The 18015-nt window shown below is 41.4% G+C and overlaps 1 protein-coding gene and 2 pseudogenes across 1 annotated transcript; 1 reads left to right on the forward strand and 2 right to left on the reverse strand.

Moving 5' to 3' along the window:
• Nucleotides 1-672: 672 nt before the first annotated feature.
• Nucleotides 673-2168, reverse strand: LOC105300695 (annotated as a pseudogene).
• A 713-nt stretch (nucleotides 2169-2881) lies between these two features.
• SLAMF7 (SLAM family member 7) lies at nucleotides 2882-17397 on the reverse strand. Its single transcript, XM_011373050.2, has 7 exons — nucleotides 17275-17397; nucleotides 9855-10178; nucleotides 6881-7153; nucleotides 6549-6665; nucleotides 5516-5619; nucleotides 4130-4193; nucleotides 2882-3324 (listed from the first exon to the last, which is right to left on the reverse strand). Exons 1-7 carry the CDS (start codon nucleotides 17327-17329, stop codon nucleotides 3278-3280), a joined length of 984 nt encoding a protein of 327 aa, XP_011371352.1. The 5' UTR covers nucleotides 17330-17397; the 3' UTR covers nucleotides 2882-3277.
• On the forward strand, nucleotides 8294-8968 carry LOC105300696 (annotated as a pseudogene).
• Nucleotides 17398-18015: the final 618 nt, after the last annotated feature.

Consider the following 18015-nt stretch of genomic DNA (forward strand, 5'->3'; position numbering starts at 1 on the left):
AATAAGTTATTAGTAATCTCAGTAGAAATCTTCCTCTGTTCTGCAAGTGTGGTTCTGGCCTGGCTGCAGGGCTGATCAGCATATTGCAGTCTCTGATTATGTCTTGATTAACATTTTTAATTCTCTTGCCTCACCTTTACATTACTTCATGGGCGATATCTGTTCCTGTAACCAAGCAGCACACCTTGCTCTCATCTGTCTGAGAAGGCGGCTGCTCTCCCAATGAGATAACCCCTTTCTCTGCCTGTGGACATAAAACACTCTGCTTGTACTTGGTCAGCAGCAGTTTTTCTTCCTGCAGCTCTGACCTGCTGCTGTTAAAGCTTCCCTGCCTGATGAGTAATAAGTGGCATTTCTCACCCTGGTGGTTTTTCCAGAATATCCAAACCCAGGTGCAAGTTCCAGGCTGGGGATCCTGCGTTACACCTTCTATATTAAATTCTTTTAGGCTTAATGGAAAGGTCAAAGCTTCTTCCTGAGCCTTCTGGGCCTCAAACATAAATAGCTTAAAATAATCAATATCCCAAAGAGTTATATTTTGGGGTGGCAAACTCTGCTCCTCTTCAGAAGTACATTTTTAATAAACTATCCCTTCCCTAAGCATCATGTACCATATATACATTACAGTTTTTAAAAATAAAAGTTATATACTATAAGTCTCAACTAGGCAATGTCAAAATTACATCTATTTCTTTGCTTTCTTTGTGATCATACCCTTTGGAGGTGTTACAGGTCTTGTGGCATTTGGCTTCTTTTGCTTTGCAGCCTTTAAAATCCGAAAAGAACACATTAGTGATTTGTCCACATTCATCATGTCAAACTCTCCACAATAATTGGGTACAGAAAACAGAGTGACCAATTGCCTACTCACAAAAAATTTATATCCATCTTCAACCTCCTGATGGCCTCTACTTTTAGATCCAAATCATGCTTATGGAGAAATTTTGCAACCACTATGCACCAAATGTGAAGGACACTTCTCTCTCATTTTCACCCCAGCCTAAGACATCTTTATCTGACAGACCACAAAAGATTGCAAAGAAGACCTTAACCAGTACATCAGTTGGTCATATAATTTGCTGAATCTGTTCCATAGATTGACGATCTGGTGATAAACCCCATGACAGCAAAATATTTTCTCATCTACAATGGCTGCTATAATTCAATGTTATATCTTCTTTTACATTTATCATACACTCCATAAATTCTATTGAAGCTTGCACATTTATGTTTTCCTCTGAGGAGAAAAAAATTCTCAGATATTTCATTTTCTATGACAGTAACAGTCAGATAATCTCCAATAACTGCTTCCCCTGTCCACATAGTCCCCAAGAAACAGGTAGTTGCTTTCAGGTGGTAAACCACTGTACTCAAAAAGTCGAAGCAAATCATAGTATTGTCCATGGATATCAGCACACATTTTGAGTGACGCTTCAAGTTCTAGTAGGATAGGCTGACTGAAAAAGCTTTGGGGACTTTAAGCACAATCCTCTGATTTCATTCTCCTGTAGTTGGACATTCTTACCAGGCTTGTACTCTCCCGCTTCCAGCAGATGTTGGATGATGCTTTTGATGATGAGTTTATTTATATTCACCATCACCTTCCCACCACCAGTCCTCCTGTAGAGGTGCCACTGGTGGCTCGTGCCCGGGCCTCACCCTCCTCTCCCAAGCCATGAGCACAGCAGCAGTGGTGGTGGTGGTGGTGGCAGTAGCCACGGTGGGTCTCCACCCAACCGCCTGGCTCCCTGCTTCCTCTTTCTCCCCGCACTGGAACCATGAGCTCTGCCCCTTACTTCTGAAAAAGTTAATTGATATATCAGGACCTACAAAATGGAGGCCACCCTAGTGGCCCGACCCATGTCACAAATATAAACCTAAGTCAGCCTGCAGATACAGGAAATAACTGTTAAGGAAACCTCACACACACCAATCACAGTCCTCTAACTGGGCTCTAACTAGCTCACCTTGACCTAGAAAACTGGCCCTGCTGGCATTATGAAAAATCCCCAACCTCTTAGCCAATCCTGCCCTATTTCCTTGTTCCCTTTTTTAATGCTCTATAAAACTCACTCTTGCCCCAAATCACTCTGGTAGAGGGCTCTACTGCTTATGAGGCACTGTGTTCCCCCAGTCCATGGATTGTTTTTCCATGAATAGAGGACATCAAATTAAATTGTTTTCATTTTGTCATTTGACACTTCATGCCCCCAGACCTAGGACATCATATCTGTTTCTAATATTTCCATTCAAGATATGTGTCCAGGAACATACTGAAAGCAACTCTTTTCATCCTCAGGTTTTTAATTTCATTTTAAAAAGAAGGAAAAGTCCATGGGGACAGGAACGACATCTGAGTTATTTTCCAGACTGACCTAGCAGAGATTCTCAACAAATATTGGTTGAGTGTATTAAGTGACTTTAAAGGTTTGCAAGTGACCACACCCTGACTCCAATCTTTTGTCATAAATTTGAAATGTGTCTTCAGGCTCAGTTTCTCCATTGAGATGGACTCCTATACAGGCCCAAGGCCTGGGCTTCTCACTTGCAGCACAAGAGTGTAAATGAAACTGTGGCAGTGGTCCTTGTCTTTGGGTCAGGCACACTTCTCAGTTTCCATCCATCCAAATCCAATCTTTGACCTGGCTTCTCCATCCTTGTGTACTTTGAATCTCAAGTCCTGTAGATCCATGCCTGACTCCCTGAGTGTTAGGAATCTGTGGTCAGGCCTGCTGTGACTGCCTATGGAAGTAGTTCATAAGGGGCCAATTTCAAGGCATCAGAGCATGACTGACCAAACTCAGTGCAGGCCAGGCATGTAGTTAATGAGTATAAAGCCATTTCTGGCTGCTTTACCTGCTTCTGCTGGGAACACCTGCTGTTCCTACATTTTTGCCCTCTTGACAACTAGACCCTTCATATATTCCTGACTTCCAAGCCCTGGGATGGAACATCATTCATTTGTGTGACACTGCACTTACATTTCAACAGAGACACTTATAAGCCCCTTGCTTGGGGTTGGTCGATAAATTTACAGTCACATTTCCAGGATGACACAGTCACATATCCTGGGTTTGAGGAGATTTCTCAGCAGTGAGTAGCATTAGGAACTCATATCTGAAGGAGCATAAAAGATAGTTATTTTGGAAGGAAGTCGATGTTCTTCATTCTTCCTTGATATTTCTGGTCATGTCAGTGAATTCTTGAGACTATTTTCTTTGGGGTGAGACAGGAGGGAACACACTGCTGTTCAGATGGCATTCGCATACACAAATAGTCAAGGTGTGTGTCTGATGATGTGGGCAGTGGGTAGGGTGTTTCCACCTGTTGAGCAGACATAAGAACACAGAGCACTGAAGGTAGGCAGGGCTCTGGATCCCCCACAACTGACCCCTTAATCCCAGACACTCTTTATTGCCAAGGTTATTCAATCCAAGCCTCCTGCTGTGCTTGCTGCCACTGATTTAATCATTCTGACTTTAGGAAAACTATTCCTTAAGGTTAACCCACATTTATCATGTTGAATGTTTAATGAGCTGAGCTTTCCTTTCAATAACCCAACAGAATCAACCTTTCTTATTACTAGGCAAATTGCTTTACCAATCCTCATCTTTTCTGATTTGGTTGGGAGGGGAGACAGGAGGTTTCTGCCAAGTATGATCTGTGAAGGAATAAACTTTAAATCTTACAACCTTAGTAGTTAGTCTTGGGAAAGTGTGCAAATCAGATGTAACATAGCTAGACCACAGAAAAGAAAAGGAAATCTCGTTTACTGGTGGCTCAGAGCAAGCTGGAGTCTCCTTCACAACCATCCCTTCTCTCCAAGCACAGCCTCACCATGACCTTTTCTCTATTCATGGCCTCAGTTAGGATTCTGATGATTTTTCCTATCATCCCTACCTAGAGCCTCTTTCCTACTCTGTTCCCATTTGACTCCTAAGACACAATTCTCTTGTATTCTCTATATTCTTGTGTAATCCTAAGCAAAGGGAATGGAGACATCCTGAGGATCTTTTAATACCAGGCCGAGGAACATGAGATCCCTGGGGCCAAAGAAATTTTAAGATAAGCTTGAATTAGGAAAAGTAATGAGACAACTAAGGTGAAGCTCAGCTCTAATGCTTCTTACCTTTGGTGGGTATTTGTACCGTGGAATAAAGCATCTTTGCTGAATTTTCCTCTGGAATAGTTTTCTATTTAAAAAAAAAAAATCATCATCCACCCGCTAGGTCACATAGACAAGGCCAAAGAGACACCTGGAATCCAGAGAAAAGAAAGTAGAGATGGGAGGAGTTGGCAAGGTAGGTAGAGGGTTCTGGAACAGAAATGGGTATTGGGAATTTTTCTTTCCATGGCTGTTATTATAATTATTAGTAACTTTTTTCAAGAAACAATTGGCACTATCTTAAAACTGTGTTGTGTTGAAATTAATTTAAAAAAATATATAAGATATATAAGTCCCATGAGCTATGAGCCTTCTAAATTAATTAAAGGATAATATTGCTAATGTTGCAAATAAACCTTTCCATCAGTCAAAAGGGCCCTTGGAGCAAACCAGTAAGGATGACTGATGGGATAGACAAAACAAAACAAAACAAAACGAAACAATAATAATAGCAATAACAAATCTTCTTGGCTGGAGAAAAATATCCTGGGTTGAAAAAGTTTTTTCTGAACATCCAGGACAGTCCTGTGGTCTCCTGGAATATATCTTGAGCAGAAAAAGAGGAAGCAGAAAGTGGTCAATTTGGACAGAAGCCAGGCTGAGTGGAGCACAGAGCAGTCTCTCTACAGGAAGGAAAGAGCCCTCAGGACACTAACAGCTTTGAAGAGGAAACGTAATGTCTCCTCTTAGAAAAGTTATAGGTAAGAGTAGGAAGACACAATCCAATTGGGAGACCCAAAAGCTGGAGTAAAACTGGAATTTTGAGGCGCCATAGTGTTCTTATTTCTTCATTAAATGAGCCAATGCGGAAAAGCAGTATGATCTCTAAAGAGCTAGTCTAGCATGGGCTACAATGATTTCTCTGGGTGGACTTTTGAAGTTGTCTACATAGTTCATGTCTCCAAAGTATCTCTTGTCATTTGCATTTCTTTAAGCTTTATTTTTATACTTTTCTTTTCAAAGAGTTTCCTTTGCATTAACCTTGTATTCATTCACTTAAGTTTAGTGACCTACACTTGGGTAGCCTTGAGTATGGGCCCAGAGCCACCATGGGCCCTCTGAGTCCTCTCCTAATGACTTCTTGAGTTGCCTTAGAGAATTCTAGTGCTAGTCAACCGACACCATAACTCAAACATCATATCAAAGGCACATTTCTCTATCTGTTGTCCTGTGCAAAAAGAATCAGGCCTGTTCAATGGCTATTGTGAATTGTGGAGGGCAGGTGCATTGGGTTTCAAGAGCTATGTATCCTCATCTCTCATGTTGTCCAAATCCATGAGAAAATCTTAAGAAAAGAAGAAAGGCTTCAGAGAGGAGAATTAGCCCCAGGAGAGATGGGAATGGACTCACATTAAGGTTAGAAATTGTGTCATACTCTGAGGTCTCCCCAGAAGAGGGGTAGTAGTTAAGAACTTCCTGATGATTATCCATTCTCTTCTTTTCTCCAGTGGACTCTGCAACCAATTCAGAGAATCAGAGCTAGCCCCTCCTTCCACTCACCACCTGTTGGCCCAACACGTCATCTGACAACCTACTCAGGGTGACCAACCATTCTGGTTTCCCTGTAACTAAAGAGTTTTCTGGGACTTGGGATGTTCAGTGGAAAACCCAGGAAAGTTCTAGGATGAACTGGTTACCCTCATCACTCTACTTCCCAATTTCTGGACCAGGGCAGCCAAAAGAGAAAGCAGAGTAGGTCATAAATGCTTTCAAGAGGAAAGGGAATCTGCAGTTCATACCCAACCAAAGTTTAGATTTCTCCCCAGCACTCTATATGGACAGTAGCATTGGGAACACGAGAAGACAAATCAGCAGGGGTTAGGGACACAGCATGGGGTACAGCATAAAGAGAAATGGAGACAGAGACAGGCTTCTCCAGGAGGAATGTGTCTAGACAGGTGGGGAAGTAAAGAGAGGTCTCTGGAATTGATCCAATGAAGAGGACTGAGACTGATCTGGGGTCTCTGACAGGGATGGGGATTGGAAGGACTGAATAAAAGGCACTGGTCTACAGAATCTCAGGGTTGGAAGCCATTATTTCCCAGGCCAGGAGAGCAGAGTCAGCAGTGGTGGGACCTGTGCCAATAGGATGGCCTCATCAGTAAGTCCCTCTGGTAGAAGGAAAGAGGTGGGCACTGGAGAAGGAACTGGAAGGACCTTGGCCTTAGGAGAGAAGTTAAGGACTCGAGCACTCTCTCTACCCCAGAACTAAGGAGAGGAGACAAATGATGCTTTCCTTGAGGACTAAGATTATGGCCTCTTCATTTCTGTATCCTTAGTGCCTAGCACCAAGCCTGGCACACAGTTAACATATGCTTGTTGGATAAATGAGGGAGAAGTATTCATGAATGAAGGTGAACACAAAAAATAGTACATACTCTACCTTTTTCTCTTTCTCTCCTCATAATCAAAGTAAATGCCACCAGTACAAGGACACTGAGCAGGAGGAACAGCAACAGGAAGTTCAGGACCATGATGGAATCTGGTTTACCAGCAGCACCTTTAAAGAAAGAATAGACGGAGGCACAGGGGAGGAAGAAGAGTCAGCTAGGGAAAATGACCCAACTTTTGAAGCAACTGCCACCTTCCTCCAGGTCTGGTGAGTTCCTGGGGGTCCCCAGTTTTCACACAGGGCTATTTACATGGTGACCAGGAGCTGAAAAAGGTATAGGTCCTGAGATCAGAGGCTCCTGGAGAAAGAAGAGAGAGAGTCACCTTCACAGAGCTTCCAGGCAAAGATGGGGTTTGAAGAGTTGCTGCTAATGGGGTTCCTGGCCATGCAGATGAAAATCATGTTCTTTTCCCCCAGCTTCCAGGATATTGGAAAAATGGAGCCATTATGGAACTCATTGGTTGCCTGCCCCAGGGACTTCCAGCTGTAAGTCACATCCTCTCCTCCTTGTTCCACAGAGCATGTCAGATTGGTCACACAGGTGCCATTCTTATTGTTCTGCAGACCCATGGTAACTTTGGGCTTTGATAGGTGCTCTGTAAAAGAGAAACAAACAACTGAAGCTAGAAACTATGCCCACAGCTTGCTCTCTCTCTCTCTCTCTCTCTCTCATTCTCTCTCTCTCTCTCTCTCTTTTTCTGAATTATTCTTGTAAATCTTGGTCCTAATCTCTTCAAAGTGCAATAGAATGGAGAATAAGCAGCAATTCAGAGCAGAATTCTCATTCTTATTTGGAAAAGAGAATTATCTGGCTCTGCTTGCCTACAGCTTTATAACAATAATAATAAAAATAATAACAATCCAACAAGTATGCAGCTGCCATTTACTAAGCATACCCATATAGCAAGTGCTGTGTTAAATGCATTTTAGATATTGGCTAATTTTAGATATTGGCTAATTTTTTTTAGAGGTTCCCTATTCCCTTATCTTTAGGCTTCCTTTAAGAGACTTTCACTTTTCTTGAGAAATAACACTTCTAGTCCCCACCTCCTCTCTACCTTGTGAGCACTCATCTCTCTCAGAGGATGAGCAATTGGTTCATTGCTGGGATGGTGAGAGTCTGACATCTATCATCTACATTTTTCTACTTGTGGGTTTGATAAATGTGGTTTGCCCTTTTTACTCTCCCCTAGCTAGTTTGCTCACAGAATCATCTCGTTTGTTCTATATATATATATATATATATATATATATATATATATATATATATATATATATATATATATAGAGGACACACCCTGGATCAAGGTGAATAGTCTACCTCCTTCAATCAAACCTAGAGACCCATGTCCTGGTGACCATGACATTGCAGCTCAGTGAGTAAGGCAACTATTCTTATAGCTGGTCGAATGTTTGTTTTATAAGGTCATCTTCCTTGAATGGGCTGTAATGTCTAGACTTGGGGAAAAAAATATTTCTGCTATCTAGCTTTACCAGAAAAAAATAACGCTATTTTTATCTTCCTTTTGATTCTCGTGTCTATTTCTCAATTGGTTGGAATCTATAAGGGAAGAGGTATGATTGATGTTTATATCCAATAATCTTTCTAAGATAGATATATCGCTTTCCTCCCCATTACAGCTATGGAAACTAAGTTTCAAAGAGATTAAGTAAGGTTGCTGCCAGAGAACTGGAGACAGTCCAGCTGTGGCTACAGCTCTTGCAGCCGCCTGACGATGTCGTCTCATGTAGCAGAGCAGCCGCTGCCCCTGCACAACAACTACAAGGAAGGGGAACAGCCTTTTCCACCACCAGCTGGATTCAACAGTTCCTCAGTGGAGCTACCCATGAATAGCACCAATGACAATGGTAATGGCAATGGGAAAAAGGGGGGGCTGGAACACGATCCTTCCTCATCCACCATCCACAATGGAGGCATGGAGAAGATCTTTTTGGATGCACAACATGAATTGAGACAAAGTAGTTCAAGAGGCAGTTCTAACTGTGCCGCCTTTCCCCACAGAAGATGGGCAACTTATGTTTGATGTGGAAATGCACACCAGCAGGAACCATGGCTCTCAGAATAAGTTGTAGAAGAAGAGAAAGAAGTTGATGCTTTGAAGAAAAGTATAGATTGGGTGTCTGCCTGGTTTGGGAGGCCTGAAAACATTCCACCTAAGGAGTTCTACTTCAGACACCATGACTGTTCTGTTTCTTTAAGCATGAAGTAAAATGGAGCCATGAAGAAAGGCAGTATTTTCCCTGCCGAAATTCTTAAGGTATTCATTCCATCTCTCTTCCTTTCTCATGTTTTGGCTTTGGAGCTAGGCATCCATGTTGGAAAACAAATGAGCACACTTTCTGTCAGCACCTACTGAAGGAAAGAAAGCCCCTGGAAAAGCACGTGGCCTGTGAAGTGGTGTATTGTCACAGTAGTTTATTTGAACTTGAGACCATTGTAAATATGACCCAAGCCACAACCTTATCTTTACATATCCAAGCTCCAGTAACGCTCAAATTCAGTATTTTATTCAAACTATGTTGAGGCATTTTACTAACCTTATTCCCTTTTTTGCCTGTAAGTCATTTTAGAATTTCCTAACAGAGTTTACTGTTGTTTAGAAATTTGCAAGGGCTTCCTTTCCGCAAATGCTACCAGCAGATGATAATTTTGTCAACAATGCTATTATCTCCTTTTATTACCACCAGACTTAGACCAGCATCATTCATGGTATAAATTTTACTCTTACAGAATAACTACCATTTCTCTCTTAAAACAAGATCCATTTAGCAAATGGTATAAAAACTTCATTGTTTTGTTTTATTTTTCAAGACAAAGGTAAGCTTTCCTAAGTTTGAATTTATGATTATTAAAAAAGGAACCAAAAAAAAAAAAAACCACATGCCACACACACACACACACACAAATATCCTGAGCAATAAAAAAATTATTTAGAGAGAGAGAGAGAGAGAGAGCGAGCGAGAGAGAGAGAGAGCGAGCGAGAGAGATTAAGTAACTTGGTTAAGGCCATGAACTAGTAAATAGAGTAGCCAACATTTGACTTGTGTCATTTCCCCTTCCCATTTTGCCCATCTGCTGTTCCACACTGCCTCTTACGGAATCTCTGCATAGGACAGGACCTCGGGGGTCAGCTATATCTACTTCATCCATGCAGGAATTCCCTCTTCCACATTCTTGCCAAGTGTTTATCCTGCATTTGCTTGAACATCTCCAATATTAGAGAGTTTACCACTTTACCAAGGCAGTCATCCACCTTTGGAACTGATTCTACTCACCGTAGACACGCAGCTCATATTCCTGGATGAAGGGACCCTGGGAGAGTGAGCTGTATATTTCCACACGATAGGCACCTGAGTCACTCTTATTCAGTTTGCTGAGCTTCAGAGAGTAGTTTCCATGTGAAAAGTCCACCCTTTTCTTGTTATGATTTTGAATCACTATGACATTATCTTGTTTGTCTGCCATTTTTGGCTGTATGGTGACAAGAGTAGTTGTATTAAACATCCAGACGATGCTGTCAATCTGATTTACTGAGTGTGTCAGAGGGAAGGTCACAGACCCACCAAGGATACCAGTTAGCTCCTTCAGAGCTCCAGAGGCTGCAGACAGAGAAAACCATAAAATAAATGTGAGTTCCTGCCCTTTCCACCAATTATTCACCTCCTGTGGGTTCTGGGAAGGTCCCCCCAAATCCTCTCATTCCAACCCTGGGAAGCCCTTTGGAAGCTCGCTCACATGAAAGCGTTGAGGTCAGAACTCTTTCCTGAAAGTGGTGACTGCAGGTGAACCCACCCCATTCCCAGAGACCTCTGACTTAAAAGACCAAGCTCTGAGGTAGACCACAGCTCCATCCTTGACAAATTCCTGCAGGGGGACAAGTGGGAAAGTTCCTGTCCAAACTCTTCTTAAGATACCCCTTACTCCCATTGCTTCTTGGGGAGCTGATTTTGATGCAGAGGACAGAGCAGCCTGCCTGACATATTACATATATTACATATATTACATATGATATAAAAGGGCAGTGGTTCTCGAGCACTGATCAGGACATTGGGAGGTATGATGTAAGTTTATAATGGTAGCTTAGAAGTTTGAAGATAATTTATCTTTCTATTTTATGATAGGGTGAATTCAAGTATTCTGATTTCCCCTTTATGTTCTTTAGTGATCTTTCCCTCAAGCATAAGCTGATCTCCCAGTGCTCCAGAGTAAGAAAATCTGATGCTACCAAATGTTGACCTAGTTCCTTGATTAGAGGTCTGGGATCCTGACCAACTTTTTTGCTAACTTTATCTCCAAAAGTACTGATTTCTCTCCACAGGCAAATGTCTTTTAGGAGCTGATTCATTTTAAAACATTTTTTCCCTATAATTTATCACTCAGTGCATGTATTCTTTGGATCCCTCAGACCTTTATCAAATCAACCTGTTAAGTAAGCTGAGTTTTCAAAAAACTGTACCCCCTGCTCTCCTAATACTAAGGCAGGATGGTTTTTTGGTTATTCTCTCTTTGATCATCTCAAGGAGTGTCAAAAGAGTTCCAGTAAATGTTACAGACAAAATCAGTTTTATTTAGAATTTTTGATGGTCAGTTAATGCATTTATTTGTTCACTTACAAAACAGAGAGGGGAGGAGTTAATATTTTGCAGTCAAATAAAGACTGAGTATCACTTTGCCTTCAAGTAGGTGTAATTTCAGGACTTAGGACATCTTTGAGTAATTTCGTCTTCACATGAGGTTTTGGAGAGATGTTTAAGTTGGGGAGGTGACAAAATTGCAAAAATGTGGCTTTGGTGCTTTAGCATGTGTGCACACATTTAAGCTACAATTATCCTTTTCACGTCACAATGCTTTGTTATATCCTTAAGGTAAATGTCAAAAGATGTAAATTGTGTGGTGATATAAGAAAATGCCTCCAAATTTATAGTTCTTGTTAGAATGAAATTGGAGGATAACACAGTACAAATTGCCAACATGAGCCTCGATGGAATATATCGTTCTATCTTAACTGTATTTTCAGAGTGGAAAAAGGAGTAATGAAAGAAGAAATTAGCTCCATGCCTCTCTAAATGTGAGTTCTCAGGATGGGAGCAGGGTTGGTGGGTCCCAACCAGTTTTGTTTCCTCTTCCCAATTGACTGAGAAGGGATCCAGAAACTAGAGACTTCTCAGCTGTCCAAAGATGAACTGAATCTCCCCTTTCTGTGATGGCTTCTCCACCTGCAGGTTTGACCCTATAGAGTTTTACCCTGTATAGATAAGTCACGCTTTTCCCATTCAGTCATTCCTTCCTTCAACAAGAATTTATTTAGTTCCATATTTGTGCCAGGCATTGTTCAGGAGCTATGTTAAAGATATTAACTGGGGAGCAAGACAGTCATGATCCTTGCACTCATGGGGTTGGGAAATTGTGATTAAATAAGTAACTACATGTGATACAAAAGGAGGAGTAACAGGTACTTGGGGAACATACAATGGGGAACTTAACATGATCTGTGGGATCAGATGACTAGAGAATGAGTGGATACTAACACTTATCTATAAGACCTGGGAGGATCTGGCTTCATGAGACTCAACTACCATCACATCAAGATCAGTGTGGTGAATGGTGTAACTTGCCTCCTCTGCATGCTTTTCACTCCTTCCTCATTTTGTAGTGGCCAGGTAGTTTTGGTAAGCATCCAGTTCAGGTGGTAACCTTCGTCTGGCATAGTAATTAGTTCAGGGGTATGGCATGACCTAGGTTGATTGTTTCTGAGAGAAGCCCAACACTTTTGCTCTAAGGCCAGGATGACCATACAATGCTGTGAAAATAGAAGAAGCCTGGAACTGCCACCCACTTACTGCCACCAGACAAGCAGCCAGTTCCCTTCCCTTGCTTGATCCCATTTACTTTCTACTTCATAAGCTTTTGTTTGTGCTTTATCCTTCACTCTGCTCATCTAAATTTTATTCAAAACCTATAAAGCCTAGTTCAAAGCCTTTCCCTGAAGAAGTCTCCAACTCTTTCTCATACACACACTCTGAATATCCACTGGTAATTTATTTTCCACTTTAAATGATTGAGAAGAAATTTTTCCCCTGGATGCTAATTGGACATACCATTTTGCTGTGAATTAGCCACTGTCTATAGGTGTTAGGTTCAAAATGACCTGGTGACAGGGTCTCGGTTTTCACCCAAGGAGGGGTAGAGAGGGTCTCTCCCCCTAGGCAGCATGGAGTGGTGTGAAAGATTTAGAGCTCTGGCCTAACTTGGAGTCAAGAGAGCTAGGTTTTCACTCTAGTTCCTCCATAATAATAACTCCAGCAACAAACACTGCTAATCACTCTGTAGTTCATAATCTAGTTCAATGGGCATTATCTTTCTTGCTCCTCAAAGCAACTCCATGAGATAGAGGTTAAGCTCCATACATAGGTGAGGACACGGGCTCCAAGATGCTGAGTGGCTTTTCCAAGGTCCCAAACTGGGAAGTAGCAGAGTGATATGAGAAGCTAGTTAGTTCCTCTGTGTCAGAGGTCTGTGTTTTTTCCACTACTGCCTTACTATTTACTACTTTGAGTTTTACTGTTCTCAATGCTCATAAGAGAAAAATAACAACCTTTATTTAGCAGGATTTGGGAGAGGATGAAGGGTGAATACAGATTTGAAAGCATTTTGAGAAGTACAGAGCAGCCTGCTACATGGTGGGAGGTGGGAGGGAGGGCTGGGAGCAGTGTTTTAGGAACAGATCTTGAGAAAGCTTACTATTTTTTTTAGTTTTCTTTTCACAAGGATGGCTAAAAGTGAGAAACAGAGATTTCCCAAAACTTTTTTGAATGGCTCTTTGGCAAGGTGAGCTTCTCAGAAGGTGGTCTGGAACCAAATGCCTATAGACCAGTCACTGGCTACTTCATAGCAAAATAGTAGGTCTGATCACCATACAGGGAGATATCTCTTGCAGCAAACATTCCCCACCAACTTGCCTTTGGAGATTAAGGGAGCTGGGGCAGAAGACCCTTCTTCTCTGGCCAGGACAGAGATATGTTTGGTATCAGGAGAGTCAGCTTTAAGATGCCTTCTACAACAGGAAGGGACAACAGCACCTCCCATTTGCCACCTCCCTTTACTCTGGATTATCATCTCCACCCCTTAACCTGTTCACCCAAGGTTGAGGAGTTAATAGAGTCAAATAGGAGGAAGGAGAGTCATAAGTACACCTGATATCAACGGATGGTACCCAAGGAGAAAAACTTCAGGCTAGGGGAGGGTGTAAAGCCCTCCTCCTGCTTGCCAGCCCAGTCCCCAAGCACCTTTCCCAGTACTCGGTGCCTCCATCAGAATGCACCAGCATGTCATGGCACCCTTCTCATGGAAACCAAGGACCAGAATATCTCAGAGCTGGGAAGAATCTTAGGAATTAGTCCAATCTCACTTTGCAAATGAGGAGACCAATGCTTTGAGGTTTTCAGCGACATGTCCCAAGTCAGTGGAAGGCTAAGATTATGAATCAGGGCTCCTAAGGCAAGGTTTCCCAAGCTGTGCCTCCTGTCATCTTTAAGGTCTGTGGCAGTGCCTCAGTGTATTTCTGAGAAGCTTAGAGGAAGGACTAGGAGGTGGAGGGTAGAGCAAGTGGTGGTGGGCAGAATCTGTGGAACTCCCCTCCATCAGGGGACTTCAGCTCTATGCATTAGAGTCATTTACTTGTTCGTTTCTGTGTTAGATTTCATTTCATAAAAGGTAACCGCTGCTTTAAAAAGAAAAAAAAAAAAGGTTTTGGAAACTACTGCTCTTTACCCAACTTCTTAACAAATGTACCCTGGAAAAAGCATTCTTTTTATCTATCTATCTATCTATCTATCTATCTATCTATCTATCTATCTATCTATCTTTACTTAATTTTTTTTAAAAGATTGGGGTAACATTGGTTAATACACTTACATAATTTTCAGGTGTACATTATAATTTGACATCTGTATATTCTATTGTGTGTTTACTACCCCAAGTCCAGTTTCCTTCAGCTACCATATATTTGATCCCCTTTACCCACTTCACCTTCCCCCTACTCTCCTATATTTGACCCCCTTTACCCTGTCTACCTCCCCCCTCCTTGGAAAAATCATTTTAAATCAGTGCCAAAACTTATGGTGGGTTTATCAGAACATAATCCTATCACACAGGTTGATGAGCATCTGTACATGGCACTGATTTAACTACTGAACATCAGTGCTTAGCCTTGCCTACCTCAAATGTGCTCAGAACACTTACATTAGCCTACAGTTGGGCAAATAGCTTGAGTTCCATCTCAAGATATTTCATCTCAAGAATAATTGCCTTTCTCATCTTCTTCTCACCAGAAGCAGGACACAGGTGGGTGTTTTTTAGAATTGATGGGATACAAAAACACAAAATTCAATATCCAAAAAATGCTGGCAATACAGTAAGTACAATTGCTGGCAATACAGTAAGTACAGTATCTGTCCTTGACCCTCCGGATAGCATGGCTGACTGGTAGCTGCAGCTCGCTGCCACTGCCCAGCATCCTGAGAGAGTATCATACTAAGTATCACTAGCCTGGGAAAGAACCAAAATTCAAAATTTGAAGTACAGTTTCTATTGATGCACACCATCGTAACTTCGAAAAACAACACGTTGAGCCATTGTAAGTAGAGGACCATCTGTATATGGAGCATATACAGATGCTACATATACATCTTTCAAATCTTCCAATTCACTTTATACCTTTGCCACCCCTCCAACTCTAACCTGCAATGTTCACATTCAAGCTCCCTACTTGCCCTTCACTCATCTCCTGCCCGCTTTTTCTTGTCTCTTCTGGTCACCCACTTTTTCTGTTTTCCTTTTGTTACTTGTCTCCTCAAGACTCCTGTATCATTTATTCATTACAAAATCTGCGAGGGGGACCGGTCATGGTGCCCATTTTCCAGCTGAGAATACTGAGGCTGCACAGCTGTGTCTTAGTCCCTCTGAACTTGGCCAGGTTGTATCCCTGTGGGTGCATTTACATTCTGGAAACGGATTTACCTGCTCTTCTTGGGCGTTTCCAGTCCCTACCTTGGCCTCGTATACCTGGAGGGGGAAGAAATCACAACTAGCTTTCCTAGGAAAAGTCAGCTCAAATATGCATTTACTGAGCACTTCTCTGGAGCCAGCTATAGTGTTACGCAGATTGGTGTGATGAAAACAGCACCAACTTTGGGAACTCAATCCCTGCTCTCCCTTTTATTAGCTGTATAGTCTTACCCAAGACACTTGACCTCTCTGAGCTTAAGTTTCATCATCTGTAAATCAGGGATATCTATCTTATAGATTTGTGAGGAGATCGTATGAAAAACGCCTTGGAAGTAAGAGGAGCTTAACAAATGGTGATTATTATTATAATTATTTTGCATTTGATATTTTATTGAAAGCACCACAATAATTCTGCAAGTTAGGTTTCATTTTCTGTTATGTGAAGACCACAGTTCAGAGACTGCATAACTTACCCACAGAATATAGCTACTAAGTGAAACCCAGGAATCCTTGTCCAGGGCCTACACTGCTTCCATGGTCCTGCCCACTGGAGGCTCTAGAACAATCTCGGACTCCTTTCAGCCTTTGGGAGCATGGCACACACTTGTACCTTGCTGCCCACATGTTTTGGGTAAACATCTGCCATGTCCTCCCCCACCTCACCTTCCCCAAATTCCACTTCTAATTGTCATTTCCGTTTAGAGAAATGGTTTTCAAAGTGAGAGCCTATTTTAGGACCATATGCTTAAAACCAGTGCTTCCTAAAACTGAAAACTTCTAACGAACTCAACAAGGGTGAGAGTCTGCCGATGCTGAACACTTGGTGAGGCCAGGTGTTGGGAAAGAAAGGACTGGGAGTGCTGACTGACTGCATGGTCTTGGGCAGATCACTTTAGGCAGTCCTAGGACACATATAAATAAACAAGCTATGCCAAATCCTCAGAGGGAGACCTCATAGAAGTACCCCACAATTTTGATGACCAGAGATATATCTTAACTTATGGAGCTCCTGATCCTTTCTGGGAGCCCTGAAGATAGTAAAAGTTTCAAAGACTACAATACCTGTGACAGGTGAAAAAATCCCCTAGTCACTCATGCCATTAAACATAAAGTGCCTACAATATGAGTTGGTTTTCTATGTAGAGACCGATTGGATTGCTTAGGTTAAGAGATGAAATTCAAATGTTTCCTTTCATCAATATAATTGTTATGCATAACCATTTAAAATATATTTCTAAATATAAATATATAAGTATGTTATAAATATATTTGAATGAAACATTTTGATATATATTTATGAAAAAATAAACATATACTTGTACCATCTCATTTTGCTTTTAAATTTACCCTCGAAGGGAGAGAGGGCTAAGGTTTAGGGAAAATAACATTCTTCATCTAATTTGTGGCAGAATCTGCATTAGAACACAGGTCTTCCTGATACCCAACACATCTTTCAGGCTTTCCTTTCTTAGGACAGTCAGAAGAACCATTAGTCCCCAGAGTCATTCCTCTCTTCTCTTTCCAATCTCTTTCTGCCCTCTGTGATTCAGAGACCACAGGATGTAAAAAGGCAGTATTAGACAAGAGAGCGGAGCCTCCAGAGTTGAGCCAGAGTCCCAGAGTGAATCCAGGACCTGGAGCTATACCTCATGGTGGGGAAGGCAGTCAGAAGAGCAGGACTGGACTCACCTGTGAGCTGGCAGAGGAGAAAGATGAGAATGAAGCAAGCTGGGGAACCAGGCATATTGTTCTCTGGATGTCAGTCACTAAATTGAACCCACTTCCTTCTTGTACTGCTCACGTTTCTTCCATAACTGGGTTTGAAGAAGTAGAAGGGGTCATGAGACTAACAAGTGAGAATGAGTCATGCGGTAAATTAATGTTCAGGGTTTTTTTTTTTTTTTAAAAAGAAACTGCCAAGTTATTATCTAGAATGTGATTCCTTATCTGTAACATGATGTTTCCATCATCTTTGGGATTCAATTCATTTTTCTCTCTCTTATTTACACTACTTAGATACTAGCCACTGATAAGGATAGAGGAAATTAGACATGATTATGGCTGTAACATTTTACATTCTCCTTAGCAATTTATGAGAGATCCAATTCCTTTGAATCCTCATTAGCATTTAATGTTGTCACTATTTTTAATTCTAGCTGTTTTAATAGATATGTAGTGATATCTTATTGTGGTCTTAATTTGCATTTTCCTAAAAGCTAATGATATTGAACATATTTTCATGTGCTAATTTGCCATCTACATATCTTCATGAAATGTCTGTTCATGTCTTCTGCCCATTTAATAACCAGATTCTTTATTTAGTTACTGCTGAGTTTTAAGAGTTTTTATATATTCTAGATACAGTCCATTGTCATATAAGTGGTTTGCAAAGGTTTCTTCTACTCTGTGGCTTGTCTTTATATCTTATTA

The sequence above is a fragment of the Pteropus vampyrus genome, unplaced genomic scaffold, assembly GCF_000151845.1.
Source record: "Pteropus vampyrus isolate Shadow unplaced genomic scaffold, Pvam_2.0 Scaffold217, whole genome shotgun sequence".
NCBI classification, from domain to species: Eukaryota; Metazoa; Chordata; class Mammalia; order Chiroptera; family Pteropodidae; genus Pteropus; species Pteropus vampyrus.